At 42.9% G+C, this 17,098-nt stretch overlaps 1 protein-coding gene across 2 annotated transcripts; it reads left to right on the top strand.

Moving 5' to 3' along the window:
• The first annotated feature begins 4,100 nt into the window (after positions 1–4,100).
• Positions 4,101–10,608, top strand: LOC136324472 (procathepsin L). 2 transcript variants are annotated; one of them, XM_066257396.1, is made up of 9 exons: positions 4,168–4,254; positions 5,071–5,149; positions 5,334–5,470; positions 5,773–5,895; positions 6,001–6,147; positions 6,310–6,534; positions 6,990–7,155; positions 8,934–9,051; positions 10,212–10,608. In XM_066257396.1, exons 3-9 carry the CDS (start codon positions 5,345–5,347, stop codon positions 10,309–10,311), a joined length of 1,005 nt encoding a protein of 334 aa, XP_066113493.1. In that variant the 5' UTR covers positions 4,168–4,254; positions 5,071–5,149; positions 5,334–5,344; the 3' UTR covers positions 10,312–10,608. The 2 variants fall into 2 exon arrangements, with proteins under 2 accessions (XP_066113492.1, XP_066113493.1); XM_066257395.1 differs by lacking the exon at positions 5,071–5,149 and having other exon boundaries at positions 4,101–4,254.
• The last annotated feature ends 6,490 nt before the right edge of the window (positions 10,609–17,098 follow it).

Below are 17,098 nucleotides of genomic sequence, written 5' to 3'. Positions count from 1 at the left end.
TGATTAAATTAAGGATCTTGACAGGAGAGATGACTCTGGATTATCTGGGTGGGCAGATAAATGCAGACACAAGTGTTTTTTATAAGAAAGTAGGGAGAAATTTGATAGAAAAGGAGAGGGAAACATGTCCATAAAGGCAGAGATTGAAATGATGTGGCCACGTCACGACAACCCCATGACTGTGGTTTGCAGACTTGAGCCTAGTCAGAATCATCTGGAGGGCTTGTGAAACAGCTTTCAGACTCCCATGTCCTGCGTTTCTGTTTTGGTGGGTCTGGGATGGAGTTGATGAATTGGCTTTTCTTATTTATTTATTTATTTTTTGTATTTTTCTGAAGCTGGAAATGGGGAGAGACAGTCAGACAGACTCCCGCATGCGCCCGACCGGGATCCACCCCGCACGCCCACCAGGGGCGACGCTCTGCCCACCAGGGGGCGATGCTCTGCCCCTCCGGGGCATTGCTCTGCCGTGACCAGAGCCACTCTAGTGCCTGGGGCAGAGGCCAAGGAGCCATCCCCAGCGCCCGGGACATCTTTGCTCCAATGGAGCCTCGGCTGCGGGAGGGGAAGAGAGAGACAGAGAGGAAGGAGAGGGGGAGGGGTGGAGAAGCAGATGGGTGCTTCTCCTATGTGCCCTGGCCGGGAATCGAACCTGGGTCCCCCGCACGCCAGGCCGACACTCTACCGCTGAGCCAACCGACCAGGGCCTTGAATTGGCTTTTCTAACAAGTTCCCACTGATGCTACTGCTGCTGCTGGTCAGGGAACCCACACTGAGAACCACCAACCAGGAGATGAGTGCCATTGTATGCCCATTTTACAGATGAGGATGGTCCCCGCTGTGGGGAGTACAAAATGAAAGGGGTGGGGGTGCGTGTGACAAGTTTTTTATCTCCAGTGCAGGAGTTACGTTAATATCTTTTAGGCCAGCAGGGCTTAGAAAGGAAGCTGAACTTGGGGCACTTTGCCCTCATCCCTCACCCACAGCCTCTATCACTTACATTGCAAACTGGACTCTGGGTACCAGAAGTCACCAGGAGAAGTAAAATCTGAGCATTTAGACTACAGACAGTACAGCCAGCCCTACCAATGCTTGATCTTCGGCCCAAGCGATGCCATTTTGAACTTTTGACTTCCCTAACTCTGAGAGAGTAAGTTTTTGTTGTTTTCAGCCATCAATTTTGTTGGAATTTGTTACAACAGCCGTAGGCAACTAATATACCTTGTTTCATGAAAATACTTTTTGAGATATGAGGAAGAGATCCTCTGGTATCCAAAACAGAATTTGTAGATTATACTTTTAGGGGTGGGAAAAAAAAATCCCACAAGGTCAGCTCCTTCATTATCCACTGCATCAAGAGGCTTTGCCATAATATCATTTAAATATATCAGTCATGGCTGTACTCATATGATATAAAATAAAGATGACTACAGTTAATTTCAGATTTTAAAATGGAAAGGCTAAGCTTCAGAAAAACTGTCAGTAAAGTTAGATGTTGGATGTGTCTAAATAAAAGCACAAACTACACCAGGAGAGGACAGTGAGCACCGAGTAAGAGTTTAATTAATTCTTGCTGATTAATTTACATAACAAATTGGCTGAATATTTAGCCCTCTGGAAAAAGTAAGGTTACGGTAGCTCAGAAAAATAAGTTATTTTAAAAGCAGCTTCATGTGAACATCTAATCAAAAGCAGGTTCTTTTCCATAAAATTATAAATGATAATAGGTAAAACCCCCCCAACATTTTCCAAGTACAGTTTTCTAGATAATGTTTTCTGAAGAGTATGTCTTGGCTTCATGATTTTTTTTAACAAATTGCAAGGAGAGGCTATACTGGGGAGAGACTTCAAGTGGCTCTATCATTTTGACCACATCAGATTTGTTCATTCCCTTATCATCTCTCTTCCAGAGATAAGGCAAGAATTATGTCCTGTTTTACTACTGAGCAAAATAAATCTAGACAAATCACACAAGAAGATACTTTCATAGACACTGCATTTTAAGTGGTAATCAGGAAGTTCTGCCAACTGCATTTTATCAAAGGCAGGGCTAAGGTTTGGTTGCTTAACTAAAACAAGACCATTTTAATAATTAGTTATTGCAAAATAACTCACCAAGTTATTTTGCAAAGAAAGAGGAATAGGAGAAAAGGAATACAATAGTTAGTAACAGCACATGTCTGGAATGCATTATTTAATAGATTATATATAAATCAAAGTCACAAGTTGGAGTAATATCTTCCACTTGCCTTAATGAGATTTTTCTGTGTTTCTCCTGAATTCAGGTATTTCTTGATCAATTTTAGGTTTTGAGCAATTTGCAATAGAGTCCATTTTTTTTTTGTTTCATTCTGTTTGTATCACACCCGAAGAAACAAAGGAGATGCCATTCTTTGGAGCAGCACTTGCCACATAGCATCCCGCGAATTGCCTAAGGTGCAGGCGTTCATGTAGTAGCAGGTCTTTCCACCCTGTGCAATCTTATGGAGCTGTGACCCAAGGGCAATTGTAAAACCCACGTGTTAGAATAACTTAGATTTCTCGTGATAGACTGAGTAAACAAAAGAACAGTCATTAGATTTTATATGACAATAGTACTCTGACCTATAATAGAAACCCCTATAGCATCCACCTTAGAGCAGTCAGAACTTGTTGAATGGCTTCCAACTTATTTTTGCCTCCACTTCTCAATTATTCACCCCAAGCCAATCACATAAGATGCTCCATTTTTAGTTGTTCCTCCTACAGCGTCCCCATGACACAGCCTCTAATCAGGGTTTAGGGAAGCTTCCTTTTTTCATTATAAAGCTTTTCCTCACCCCAACTGTCTTTCAATTGTCTCCCTTGTTATAGCAAGTTGTTTTTATGTGGATTGTCTTCATTTATTTCCACTTGTGCTGACAGTCATGATTAAACAAACAAACAAATAAACAAACACCCTCCAGCCATATGCAATACAATGTACTTTGTAATCACTTGAGAACTTGTACTCCTGGCATTGTTTGAGAGGGAAGGGAATTCTACTCCAAATCACATAAAATACAACTTTTAATAAATTGATTTTTAAAATATTTGTCTGATAGTGCTTCTGTGAAGTTTTTAAATTTTAACTAAGAGTTTACAAGTCGGCATGCACTATGACTCCATTTTTGTGGAAAAATATAAAGCAAAACCTAGGAAAGTTACGAGGGAGGGGACGAGGGATGTTTATTTTATAAAATATATTTTACAATGAATGTTTTTTAATAATTGAAAACCTTTTAAAAACATTTCTGGGTTAAGTTACTTAAACCTTTAGCTACATATATTTCTCCATCTAAAATCATTCTTCAAACAGCGTAACCTAAACCCTGGCATTAAATGTTATTAAAGTACATTTCTTAAAGCCAAGAGAAGCAGCTTGGATAATAAGGAAGACAAGGATCCATAATGCAGAGAGCAGGGAAGTAAAAGCAGTTTCCGCCCTTCTCAAATGCTTTTGTTTTGATAAAGCCAATGTCTTCTGTAAATAACTCTTTTCTGTTCTTTTGAGAAAGGCTTGAGAGGGAAGAACACTCCCTGCCTCGGGCACACAGGAAAGGAGCAGTTCAAATGCCAGCCCTCCCTGGACCCACACAGTCTGTTCCCTTTCCTTGCAGATCTGGTCCATGACCATTACACGCTGTGTTCTGGACATTGTTATTCCACTCAAAATTCTTCCCAAACCCAGCTGCAGTGAGCACACATCGGTCTGGGAACTCTTCCTTCTTGCAGTCTGTCTCACAGTTTGTTGCAGAATAAGCAGGCCACTAGACTAGACTAGACCACTACCAGCCCTCCTGAGCTTTTAACTCAAAATCCTAGGACCAAAGGACACACATGGCTACACTGAAAATCCACTCGGGGATTCCTGTAAGCTTTTCGTAAACCACCTGCCAAGCGCATGAATACGAAGTAGTTGATCAAGGTCCCAGGCAGGAGCAGGACTCTATCCACAGTTGTCCTCCGCCGGTTCCACTGAGGTAGAGACAACTTAACGCTGGGACGAGTTGGGACCGAACCATGTCAAGCACCGCGAATCCCAGCGCCCAGGGGCCCCGCCCCTGGCCGGCTAAGCCAATCGCGGCGCGTGCAGGCCTTGGAGGCGGGGCGGCCGGGCCGAAACCCAGGTCTTAAAGGCTGAGTCAGGCGCAACTGGGCCAGAACCGAGGGCCTCGAAGACCTTAGAGTTTAGTGTGTCCGAGGAGTGCGGCTGCGCAGCTGTGGCTGCCACAGGTCAGTCTGTCGCCGAGGCGCGACGAAACAGGGACTGGGAGCGGGGCCCATGCAGGGACACGGCCGGGAGGGCGTGCGCGACCGCGGGGAGGCTGGTCGGCGCCGCCGACCTCGCCCCTGACCCCCGCCAGCCCGAGGTGGGCAAGGGCAGAAGGAGGGCTCGGGGAGCCCAGGGCGGCGCTGAGACCCCCGGGCTTCGAGCCCTCTGCGGGAGCCGGTCAGCCCCAGTGCGGTGGCGGACACGGGTCCGGCGCGGGGCCGCGGGGCCCTGTTCCCAGCGCCAGCAGCGCTGAGTAAACATCCTGTGGGAGCGGCGGGCGTGTGCGGGCGGCGTTTCCCGGGAAGCCCCGCCTGCAGCGCCTGCGTCACTGGCCCGGCGGGTGCTCCGAGCACCTGGAGAAGGGCCGGTGCTGGTGCGGGAACCGGGCTCTGTACTGCTAGGAGCCACGTGATCGCGTCGCCTGCGTTGGGGGAGGACTGGGGGTGTTGGCAACGGAGACCAGGTGTGGGACAGCAGAGCGCTAGGTGCACTGTTGTCTGAGTTTTCCTGGGAAGTCCTTTCAGAAAGACTGGTGGCCGCATCTCACACCGTGCCGAACAGCCGTCAAGAAGAAAGGTGTAAGGCGAACAAATAACTCCTGGGGATCCCTGTCCCTACTTGGGACCGGGTATCCCGATTAGTAAGATTTCAGGGTCATTTTGGCACCTTGAGTAAATTCCTGGACCAACAGTTCCCTAGTCGTCGCTTTAAAATTCTGACCCATGAGGTGCCCTGAGAGCCTTGTCAGAACCTAAGTTTTCATTGCGCTATTGCAGTGAAGTCTGTTTCAGTTCCTATGGCAATTGTCCGCCTGCTTTTTATTTTGATGGCTGAATCATATACCTCCACTATTTGGTAAGTCGTTGGCATGTTTTTCTCCACCTACATCCTGAGCCTTCTTCCACAGACCTTCCGTAAATGCTTGGGAAGGTAATTGAAATGCTTTAACCCCACCATAGTGACTAACGTCTCAGAAGAAAGTAGGATCTCTTTTCAGGAGGATTGGTCTAATCAAAAATCTTTTTTCCTCCCTTCCTAGGTTTTTGAAACATGAATCCTTCTCTTCTTCTGGCTGCCCTTTGCTTAGGAATAGTCTCAGCTTCTCCACAATTTGATCGCAGTTTGGATGTACAGTGGTACCAGTGGAAGGCAACACACAGGAGACTGTATGGCGCGGTTGGTAACATTGAATCTGCCCGGAGGGACCCCACAGAGAAGGGCCGTTGCTGTTAGAAGTTTATAGCCAGAGAGTAGCTTAGGGCGGTCAGCTTTACCAAGGCAATAACTTAATGGCAGCCATTAATGACCACAGTATGGGTATATGTTCCTGTATTGGAACTTTGAAAATAGCACCCGGAAGTGTAAGAGCCTTCCATGGCCATGTTTTCTCTTCCTCTCTGTTGGCAAATCCACTTGGTGAAGATGGGTTGGGTTTTCAATAGAAATGATTACAATATGGTATATGTTTGTCTCTCTAGTATGAAGAAGAATGGAGGAGAGCAGTGTGGGAGAAGAATATGAAAATGATCAAACTTCACAATCGGGAGTACAGCCAAAGGAAACATGGCTTCACCATGGCAATGAATGCCTTTGGTGACATGGTGAGTGGGGCATGGGGGGGCTTCACTTTTTGTGCTTCCTCTCCCTCAGTATTTTAGCAAAATAACCTCTTGCTTTTTCAACAGTTTATTTACTTTTCCTTATAGACCAATGAAGAATTCAGGCAGGTTATGAATGGCTTTCAAAACCAGAAGCAGAGGAACGGAAGAGTGTTCCGAGACCCCATCTTTGCTAGGATTCCCTCATCTGTGGATTGGAGAGACAAAGGCTATGTCACTCCTGTGAAGAATCAGGTATGACAGCGTTCACTTCCCTCAAGAAGGCTAAAAAGGAACAGCATCCCTACTTTGGAATAACATGCAGTTCGCTGGGTTTTTTTAAAGATTGTTTAGGTATATCAGTTGTTGGTCTTTGTATTTGTCTTATAAACTGATAGGTTTTTTTTTAATTTTTAGGGTCAATGTGGTTCTTGTTGGGCTTTTAGTGCAACTGGTTCCCTTGAGGGACAGATGTTCCGGAAAACTGGCAAACTTGTTTCCCTGAGTGAGCAGAACCTGGTGGACTGCTCTCGCTCTTACGGCAATCAGGGCTGCAGTGGCGGCCTAATGGATAATGCCTTCCAGTATGTTAAAGACAATGGAGGCCTGGACACCGAGGAATCCTATCCGTATCTTGGAAGGGTAAACTAAGCTCCTTATCTTGTTCCAGCTCTGCTTTTGAAAGTTGAACATTTTCAGAAATGACAGACACTTTAGTCAGCATTCGCATTTTAGATACAAATTGTCAGAATTGTCAGTACAAATTACCAACCTTTGCACAGGTCTCTGATTATATAGCTGTTCTAACTTCTATGTAACATGAGGAATATACACTATTCTGCATATAATACAAATTTCTTCATAGTGAAAAATTTCTTAAGGACAGGTAGACATTTACTAATTTTTCAATTTTAAGACAACCAATAATATATTGCATCTTGGGCTACTATAAAACAAAATTGACTTTGAAATCATTAAGGTGCAAACAGCTACTTGTGGTCTTGGAACTAATGTTCCCCCAGATGTGGATGATAGTCATTAAGTCTGTTTCTCATTTATCTTTAACATTAAGTCTGTTTCCCATTTACCTTTAAAAGGACACAAATACCTGTAACTACAGACCCGAGTTTTCTGCTGCCAATGACACTGGTTTTGTGGACGTACCTCAGCGGGAGAAGTCCCTTATGAAGGCAGTGGCCACTGTGGGGCCCATTTCTGTTGCTATTGATGCAGGCCATTCATCGTTCCAGTTCTATAATGAAGGTAGGTGTTTGTCTTTGTATCATAGAAATTCAGGCAGGCAGAATTGGAAAACACCACGATTAACTTTTTGGTATGGAGTCGTTTTCAGGACTGTAGAATTTTGAATGTGTGCATTCAACAATGATATTTCCACTTTAAGTACACACACACACACACACATATATTTTTAGTGAGAGAGAGACAGACAGGGACAGACGGAAGGGAGAGAGCTGAGAAGCATCAGTTCTTCATTGTGGCACCTTAGTTGTTCATTGATTGCTTTCTCATATGCACATTAACTGGGGTGCTCCAGATGAGCCAGTGACCCCTTAGACTCAAGCCAGCGACCTTGGGTTTCAGGCCAGTGACCATGGGGTTATGTCTGTGATCCCACACTCAAGCCAGTGACCCTGCGCTCTAGCTGGTGAGCCAGCGCTCAAACCAGCTGATCCCTCACTCAAGCCAGCGACCTTGGGGTTTCAGACCTGGGTCCTCAGTGTTTTAGGCTGATGTCAGGCAAATATTTTTGCATGATAACAAACTGTTCTTGAATATTTTTATTTATTTATTTTTATAGTTTTATTTGGAAAATTAAATTTAATGGGGTGACATTGATCAATGAGCATAAACAGGTTTCATTTAAACATTCTTATAGCATTTGAACTGTTGATTATGTTGTGTACCCATCACCCAAAGTCAAATCATTTTCTGTCACCGTATATTTGTCCCTCTTAACTACCCCCCAACATCCACCCCCTGTGAACTATACTGCTCATAATATACGGGGGATATTTTAAAAATGAATATGAAGCAATAAAATATCCCCTAGTTTTTGTAAGCAGTATACTTACTTTTATCTCAAACAGTTACTTCATTATGGCAGACTTTAGTCATGAATATTTTTAAATGGCTATGTAATTCTATAGATACAACCTAATTTACATAACTATTCTCTAATTGTTGGGCCTTTTTTCCAAAAATTTTCTTAGTATTAAATTTAGAACTATACTGCTCATGCCTGACCAGGCAGTGGCACAGTGGATAGAGCATGGGACTGGGATGCGGAGGACCAGGTATGAAACCCAGATGTCGCCGGCTTGAGCACTGCTCATCCAGTTTGAGCAGGGGGTCTCTGGCTTGAATGTGGGATCATAGACGTGATCCCATGGTCGCTAGCTTGAGCCCAAAGGTCTCTGGCTTGAGCCCAAGGTTGCTGGCTTGAGCAAGGCAAGGGATCATTCGCTTTCACTCTGCTGAAGTCCCCCCACCCTGCCAGCCCTCCCCCCATGAGGGCACATATGAGAAAGCAATCAGTGAACAACTAAGGTGCCACAACAAAGAATTGATTCTTATCTCTCTCCCTTCCTGTCTGTCTGTCCCTGTCTGTCCCTCTCTCTGACTGTCTCTGTCAGAAAAAGAACAAAAACCAAAAAAACAGCTATATATAAAGCTCCCTAGGCAAGAGCCTTTAGTTGACATTCTAGGAGTAGGAAGGATTATGCTGATTAGATGAGTGACTAAATCATATTAGTCTTGATAACTAGATCTTACTGGAAATTTTTTTTAAAGTAGCAAATATATTGGATTTAGTTAAATTTTATTGATTTCTAGTGAGTTGTATTTGACTTTTTCCTTTTTATCAGCCATTTCTATTTTTTTTGGCAAATATGTAAATCTTATTTGAAATTTATGACATTTCATTGAATTTTGAGATGCTTATCAACTGTGGTTGATAGGGTGGATTACTGTCACCTGTCACTTGGAGCTTCTCACCCCAACATTGAATTTTACTCTCACAGGCATTTATTACGAACCAGACTGCAGCAGCAAAGACCTGGATCATGGTGTTCTGGTGGTTGGCTACGGCTCTGAAGGAGCAGAATCAAAGAGCAATAAATACTGGCTTGTCAAGAACAGGTATAATACTCCAGATGTTATATTTGACATTGAAAAGGGAGTCCTTGTTTGGAGTTACTATTGTTTTCAGGTCCCAAAATGCTCAGTTTCTAAATCCCAAAAATCTTTTTCCACAACACAGAAGTTCTGATGTTCAATTATAAGATTCTATAGCCACCTTGTATTTGTAACATTATATTTCAAAATTTTATTTATATTTATATATATTTATTTTATTCAGTGAGAGGAGAGGAAGGCAGAGACAGATTCCTGCATGTACCCTGACTGGGATCCACCTGGCAAGTCCACTAGGGGGCGATGCTCTGCCTATCTGGGGCATTCAACCAAGCTCCTCTTACCTCAACCCATCTTAAGCTGTGCCTATCTGAGACACTCAACCAAGCTCTTCTTAGCTCCTGAGGGGGAGGCCATGGAGCCATCCTCAGTGCCCAAAACGAACTTGCTCTAATTGAGCCGTGGCTGCAGGAGGGGAAGAGAGAGAGAAGCGAGAGGGGTGGGGTGGAGAAGCAGATGAGTTTTTCTCCTGTGTGCCCTAACCGTGAATCGAACTCAGAACATCTGTCTACACACCAGGCCAATGCCCTACCACTGAGCCAACTGGCCAGGGCCTGAAAATAATCTTAGTTAAGAAACACATCTGGCCCAAAAGGTTTCAGGTGAAAGGTTTGTTTTTTTTTTACCTGCAGGGTTGAGAACTAGTTTCATTTTTCTGTCTTCAATTTTTCAGCAAGATACAGTGAGCAGAAACATCTGCTTCTGCTGCTGCTTTAAATCCTGTAATTTGTCCCCTAGCTCAGTGACCTATTTGCATCACTGCTGTTATTCATTGGATGCCCTGCCATTGCAGTCTGCTTCCCATCTCAGAGTCCTCAGGGTTATCAGTTGCAATTTTCACAGCTAAAGTTTTTTAACTGATAATGTGTAAGATAGCCTTTGGAAATAGACTGCTATGTTGGAATCCTAGCTCTGCCTCAATTTCATATCTTAATAGGTTAAAATAAGGACCCAAGGAAATTAACATATTTATAAGTCTATGTAGCAGCACTTAGATTAGCGTCTGATAAATGCTAAATACTATTTTAAGTATTAGCTAGTATTATTAATAAAGCTAATGTGTACTTGATTCTTTGTATAAAATGGGAAACACAATCTTCTTTCAGCTGGGGATCAGAATGGGGCATGAATGGCTACGTAAAAATGGCCAAAGACCAGAGCAACCACTGTGGCATCGCCACTGCGGCCAGCTACCCCACTGTGTGAGCCAATGGACAGTGGCAACAGAAGCGGCGAGGACGGTGTCGCCGCGGGAAGTTACCTTAAAACTGATCAGAGCGTTGTTGTGTAAGATAAGAAACTTGAATCATTAAGGATCCAAGTTGTGCTGTGAATTCTGTGACATTTTTATAAGGGTAAAATGTTACCAGTACTTTGATTACTGTTATAAATAACTTTATAATGTTGAAACCTCATTGCTTAATTCTAAGAGTTTTGAATTTTCATTTTTTAAAAGGATATATAAAACATTGCCTTTTAAAATAAATTTTAATTCAATATGTAGATGTGGAACTTCTTTCTGTTTTTAATGCGTTAACTTTTTGTATAGCCAGGAGATATAATTGGGCTATAAAGACATAAGTGAATGTGCCAGTGGTGTACAGAAGAAAGATATTGACTGAATAGCCCTGTGGATCTTAGATTATAAATATGCAGATTTTATGTGAGCTGCCCATTGGCTGTGTTGACCTAACTCTTGAATCTAGCAAAATGTGACAAACAATCTGGAAGGACAAAGGTAAATTTGTTTTAATAAAGGAAAACAATTTACTTTTTAGAAAAGTGAATGGACACACAGAATCATAGGTTTTAGATACTAGAAAAGGACTCCTTTGCCTTGGACTCAAGATATTTATAACCTAGTAAGGTTATGTGATAAAAGTCTCAGCCATTTACTGAAGCATCTCCTTGAATTGCTGGTGAAGACCATGTTACTGCTTTGCAGTTATATAAGGACCAAACACAAGTGGATTGCAAGGCTGTTTTTTCTTTGTTCTGCCAGGTCTCTGATGGCATTGTGCATAACTCTTCTAGGAAAAGCCTCATTGGTTACCTAGAGTTAGCAAAGTAAACTCAGTGGTTGTGATGAACAGTTCTCAGGTACTTGGTAATAACTGAAGAAATGTGTTCAAGATTATAGGAAATGAGGCTGGGCTACCTTTGGAAGATAGGTGAGAGATCACTAGGTGACAAGGGTTTAGCTACCTCATCTCTGAATTAAAAATAAATTTAGAAGGGACCAAAATGCCTAAACATGTGGTTACTGAAGAAACCCCTCGTGTTACACCACTGAATCTCAAATCTCTGCTTATTGGAGCCATATTAAATGCAATTTAATCTGTTCCTTTCACTATTACCCTCATAACCATAATATTTATTCCTTCTTATGGTCTCTGGATATATGTTGATATAAATTGAAAAATTTCAGCAGTTCTTTTGGATTGTAGTGCACCTCTTGATAGGTCATACTTTGTACTTGACTTTTCAGGGCCCGCTGGGACTTGAGTCTGGTTATAGAAATAAAGAGAGATGGTGAAAGCAGTTTCTAAGAAGATAAGCAGTGTGTCGCAAGGACACTACCTCAGGGAAGGCCCTTCCAGGGAAGGCCGCTGCCCGCGTTGCTGTGAAGCAAGGCTAACCTCAGGTGGAGGTGGAAGGCCTGCTTTCCCTGCGGAGAGGCTTGGCAGGATTTAGGGGCTCAACATCCCCAGCTTCATCAGGTGTGCCCAAATCCCTTCATTCCAGATTTCAGGACACCCCTTCCCAACCAATTTCCTCACTTGAACAGCTCATGCCCTGTGAGTTGAGAATTCGATTGGCATTGTAATTCATCCATTTGTAGGATAAGATGTTGGCTTTACTTTTCAAGAATCTTACCTCTGTGGCTACAAGTGATAGAAATACAGTGTGTCCATAAAGTCATGGTGCACTTTTGACGGGTCACAGGAAAGCAACAAAAGACGATAGAAATGTGAAATCACCAAATAAAAGGAAAACTCTTCCAGTTTCATACCTATTCAGTGCAGTTTGATGTGGGCTCATGCACAGATTTTTTAGGGCTCCTTAGGTAGCTATCCCGTATAGCCTCTACAGACTCGTCACTGACTGATGGCCTACCAGAACGGGGTTTCTCCACCAAACTGCTGGTTTTCTTCAATTGCTTATCCCACCGAGTAATGTTATTCCTATGTGGTGGCGCTTCATTATAAATGCGCCATTATTCACGTTGCACTTTGGTCACGGATTCGAATTTAGCGAGCCACAGAACACACTGAACTTTCCTCTGTACCGTCCACATCTCAACTGGCATGGCCGTGGGCTGCTCCGCTGTATACACGGTGTTATGTCATCTGCGCATGCACACATGCTGCCACCGCATCCTACAGAAACTGGGTTTTCCTTTTATTTGGTGCAGATTTCACATTTCTATCATCTTTTGTTGCTTTCCTGTGACCGGTCAAAAGTGCACCATGACTTTACAGACACACTGTATTTTTTTAGGGCAGATATGGGAACCGTTGTCATTTAGGTGGCACCTTAAACTAGAAATTTGAAGCCCTGAGCTCATCCTTTTCCTTCCCCACTTGGTCCAGTGCAGGGATAAGCAAACAGGCAGTCTCATACTGCTTAGTTTGACCAAAATATTCTGCTGTATCAGATACATGATCACTCAGAGCCTTACCTCTTACAGTATTTGGCCAGGAGTATCCGAAGGTGGTATTCTGCCTATCTTTGTTGCTACAAACATGCCATGGACTATCAGTGCTCTCTTGACAACTGGAAGTAAAGTTATAATATTAATGCCTCTAAATCTAATCAGATTAGAGAACCTGTTTGATAAACTAATTCAGGAAATTTAGCTTTAAGATTTTTTTCCTCTAGAACCACCATCAGTAACAAATTCTGCCTCTTCAGGAATTGGCTTCTTCCATTTTGGGGGCTGGTAAGCAAGTCCAAAATTTCTGTGGCAGGCTGGCTAGAACTTAGATAGTATTTCTATGTTGTAGAATTAAGGCAGAATTCCTTCTCCAGGAAACCTCAGTTTTTACTCTTGATTGGATGAATCCTATCTGCATCATGGAAAGGTACTTTGCATTACTCAAAATCAACTGAATATAAATGCTAATTACATCTAAAAAATACCTTCATTTGACCAAAACCACTGAGCACCATAGCCTGGCCAACTTGATACATAACATTTACCCATCATAGGGACTTTTTCCTTGACACGTACACCTCCCCCCTTATCACCCCTCCCCTGCCTACCGACCTGCCTTTTCTCTTGCCATTATCTCCACCTTACACCCCTCAACCTACACACACACTTAAAAATAATTTTTAATCTTGACTTTAACATTTCAGATGGTCCCTGTGAGCTCTTCTATTAACTAATTATATTAACTGGGTGAAGGTGTTTTTTTCTTAAATGCTTTTTTATAGACTATAGCTCTCCCCACCCAAGTAATTTTTAACAGAAAGTGACTAGGATTTCAGGCTTCAGGACTGAGGGCACCTAGTCACCGTTACCTACAGTTTATTTCTCTAACCTGAAACTGCTGCTCAGAATAATTAAAACACTAATATAATACCTACCATACCATTCATGGATGATTACAAAGTATTTCACTGTTACATAATTTTACTTGACACCAGATTCCAACAAAACTCAGGATTAGGGCCTTAGGGTCTCCTATTCTATAACTGTGACTTGGAATTTGCCACTTCTGGTGCAATTGGAAATTCACAATTTCTTTTCCTTGCTTTGTTGTGTGTTTTAATTATTTTTCTGCCCATCTACTAGTAAAGAAATGGCTCAGCGTGATTCTTCAAGCAGATTGCTTACTTAAATTCTCTTCAAAACCCAGCTTGAGGGATGGTTGAGGGGTGGTAGCGTGACTTATTACATGACTTTGAAAATACACATGACTTTGAAAAGAGTAACCCTAAAAAAAAAAAAAAGAAATTGAGCTCTGAGGGAGAGATGTGAGTCCTTTTCTCAAAGCCAATCCATCTTATCAGGGCATAAGAAATGCATCGTTACAACCATAAAATATAATTTTCAAGTGAAAAAATCAAGTTGTGTATCGTATGAATAATTTTGTAAAATTTTTTAAAATACAGACATATATGTCCCTGGCTGGCTGACTCAGCGGTAGAGCATTAGCAGTCATGGTTTGGTTCCCAGTCAGGGCGCACAGGAGAAGCAACCATCTGCTTCTCTACCCTCCTCTCTTCTCTCTCTCTCTCCCCCTCCCACAGCCATGGCTCTTTCGAGTAAGTTGGCCCCAGGCACTGAGGATGGCACCATAGCCTCGCCTCAGGCACTAAAATAACTTGGTTGCTGAGCAATGGAGCAACGGCTCCAGGTGGGTTAGACTGGAGCATCGCCTGGTAGGGTGTTTGCTGGGGTGGATCCCAATTGGGGCACATGCGGAAGTCTGTCTCTCTGCCCCCCTGCCTCTCATTTAATAATAATAATAAAAATACAGATATACATTCTTGTATGTGCATTTTAAACAGTTCTCATAGGACTTTAACCAGATATGTGTCTAAGAGGTGCTAAAGAGGCACTTTCTTTTTGTATTATATTATAGAATTTTTAAAAATAACTAATATGCACTAATCTCATGAGGTAACAGATTCAGAAATTATAGTTCAATAAAACAGTTAAAGAATGGTAAAAGAGGAGGAGGAAGAGAAAGGGAAAAACAGACCGTCCTTAGACAACATGAATACAATAAAGGTAAGTCTCCAGTGTGGGGATTTATACTCTTGAAACTCACACCGGCACTTCCTCTAGTCCAATCATACAGCACACATTAGCCCTGGCCGGTTGGCTCAGTGGTAGAGTGTCGGCCTGGCGTGCAGGAGTCCCGGGTTCGATTCCTGGCCAGGGCACACAGGAGAAGCGCCCACCTGCTTCTCCACCCCTCCCCCTCTCCTTCCTCTCTGTCTCTCTCTTCCCCTCCCGTAGCCAAGGCTCCATTGGAGCAAAGCTGGTGCGGGCGCTGAGGATGGCTCTATGGCCTCTGCCTCAGGCACTAGAATGGCTCTGGTTGCAACAGAGCAACGCCCTGGATGGGCAGAGCATCGCCCCCTGGTGGGCATGCCGGGTGGATCCTGGTCGGGCGCATGCAGGAGTCTGTTTGCCTCCCTGTTTCCAACCTCAGAAAAATACAAAATATAAAAATAGAATTAAGGGACTGCCACTGGCCATTTGGCTTCCAGTGTCATCCACATAGGTCTCAGCAGCAGAACTTCTCTGAGAGCCACAGGCTGTTGTGTCAGTCAGTGGCCTCAGCTAAGAGGGCTAAGGAGGGATTTTGCTAAGAGCCAAAGGGGAGATGAACACAGATACTAAGGGAGGGAATATAACAAGGGACAGTTCTGTTAAAACGGCTTTAGTGAGAGTAGAAAACTAGCTCTCATCTGCATTCCAGAGCCTTTGTTCTCTCTACCTCCACCTCCCACAGCACACACTCCATATCCCTATGGAACATAAGTGCCCTTTTCCAGCTTTTTGTACCCCTTTCTCTTCTTCCACATTTAGGGACAGCACTGGATTGCTAATCACACACATTCAGGGGGAAGGCCGATATAGGGAGAAGCAAAAAAAAAAAAAAATCTTTGGTTGTGGATTCTCAATTCTGTTTTTAAAAATCATATCAGAACTTTTCATTTGGAAGGACAGTGGAAAGGAACTCTCTGGGGTAATGATAATGTTCTTGATCTTGATAAGGATTTGGGTTATAGAGGTGTATGCATTTGTTAAAACTCAAAAAATCTCTACATTTAAGATTTTCACGGTTCATTATATGTAAATTTTGCATGAAAAGAAAAATGTTATAAACCTATATTTAACCCTTAATGTTACACATGCCAAAGAATTTGAAAGTACTGATGTCACAACTTACGTTATTTCACTTTTTTTTGTGGTAAAATATACATAGTATAAAATTTACCATTTTAACCACATACAACTCAGTGGCATTAAGTATGTTTGTAACGTTGCACAAACATCAGCATTAAACAACTTCCCATTCTCCCCTTCCCAGCCCTTGGGAACCTCCATTGCACTTTGTTTCAACAAATTTGCCTATTCTAGATCCTTCATATAAGAGGAATCATACACTATTTGTCCTTTTTTGTCTGACTTCCCTCTCTTAGCATAATGTTTTCAAGGTTCATCCATGTTTTGTAAGTATCAGAATATTCTTACTCTTTGTAAAGCCATTCTACAGGGCCACTATCACAGCAGCCTGGCTCATGCAGGTTTGCATTGGATTCGGACAGTCGGTAAAGAAACAACGGAGCCAAAAACTGATGGGCCATCATCTTTAATCCTAGCTTGCACTCGGCAGGCAAGTAAAACACACACTGGGCTCCAAAACCCACTCACATTCAGTGCTAACAAAGCTACTGACTTATCCGAGTTTCCTAGAATCAAAGGTTTCTAGCTCACCAGACGTATTCACCTCTGTTCCCCATCTCCTTCCTTCTCCCTGCACAAACTCTGCATTAACTGGCTTCTCACTCAACACTCCACCATCTTGGCTGCTTCTCCTGGCCTACTCCACGTGGCCTCTCTCTGCTCTCTGCTCTGCTCTCTCTTCTAATGATAATCTCAGGAACCACGAGAGCAAGCTCCCATTCTGCCCCCATTTTATAGTGTAGAAATCCAAACCTTTAATCCAATATACAAACAAGGAAGTCCCCGATACAAAGTCACTTATCTGAGGCATAATTGGATTCCTCAATGGAGTGCACCATCAGATCATGCAATCAGTCAAGGGTGTGGGGAAAAGCTTAGTCCCAAAACCAAGCCTTGGGCTACAACGACCTGGCCTGCTTACAGCCTGCCCCCCACACCCAATACAAATCACAAGCGAGCAAACATATATATCATATTTACAAACTTATTTGACCAACACTCTTCCAGGCTGAATAGTCTGCTGTATGCATGTACTGCATTTTCTTTATCAACTCATGTGTT

Source organism: Saccopteryx bilineata, chromosome 2 (assembly GCF_036850765.1).
Source record: "Saccopteryx bilineata isolate mSacBil1 chromosome 2, mSacBil1_pri_phased_curated, whole genome shotgun sequence".
NCBI lineage: Eukaryota > Metazoa > Chordata > Mammalia > Chiroptera > Emballonuridae > Saccopteryx > Saccopteryx bilineata.
Note: the sequence above shows the minus strand (reverse complement) of the source record. Positions and strands in the feature narration are given on the sequence as shown.

What these genes read in the sequence shown, in the direction of transcription:
- LOC136324472 (XM_066257395.1), top strand. Translation starts at nt 5,345, where the DNA reads ATGAATCCTTCTCTTCTTCTGGCTGCCCTTTGCTTAGGAATAGTCTCA. An exon ending in TCACTCCTGTGAAGAATCAG is followed by an intron (nt 6,148 to 6,309) that starts GTATGACAGCGT and finishes TTTAATTTTTAG; the next exon opens with GGTCAATGTGGTTCTTGTTG. An exon ending in CCTATCCGTATCTTGGAAGG is followed by an intron (nt 6,535 to 6,989) that starts GTAAACTAAGCT and finishes TACCTTTAAAAG; the next exon opens with GACACAAATACCTGTAACTA.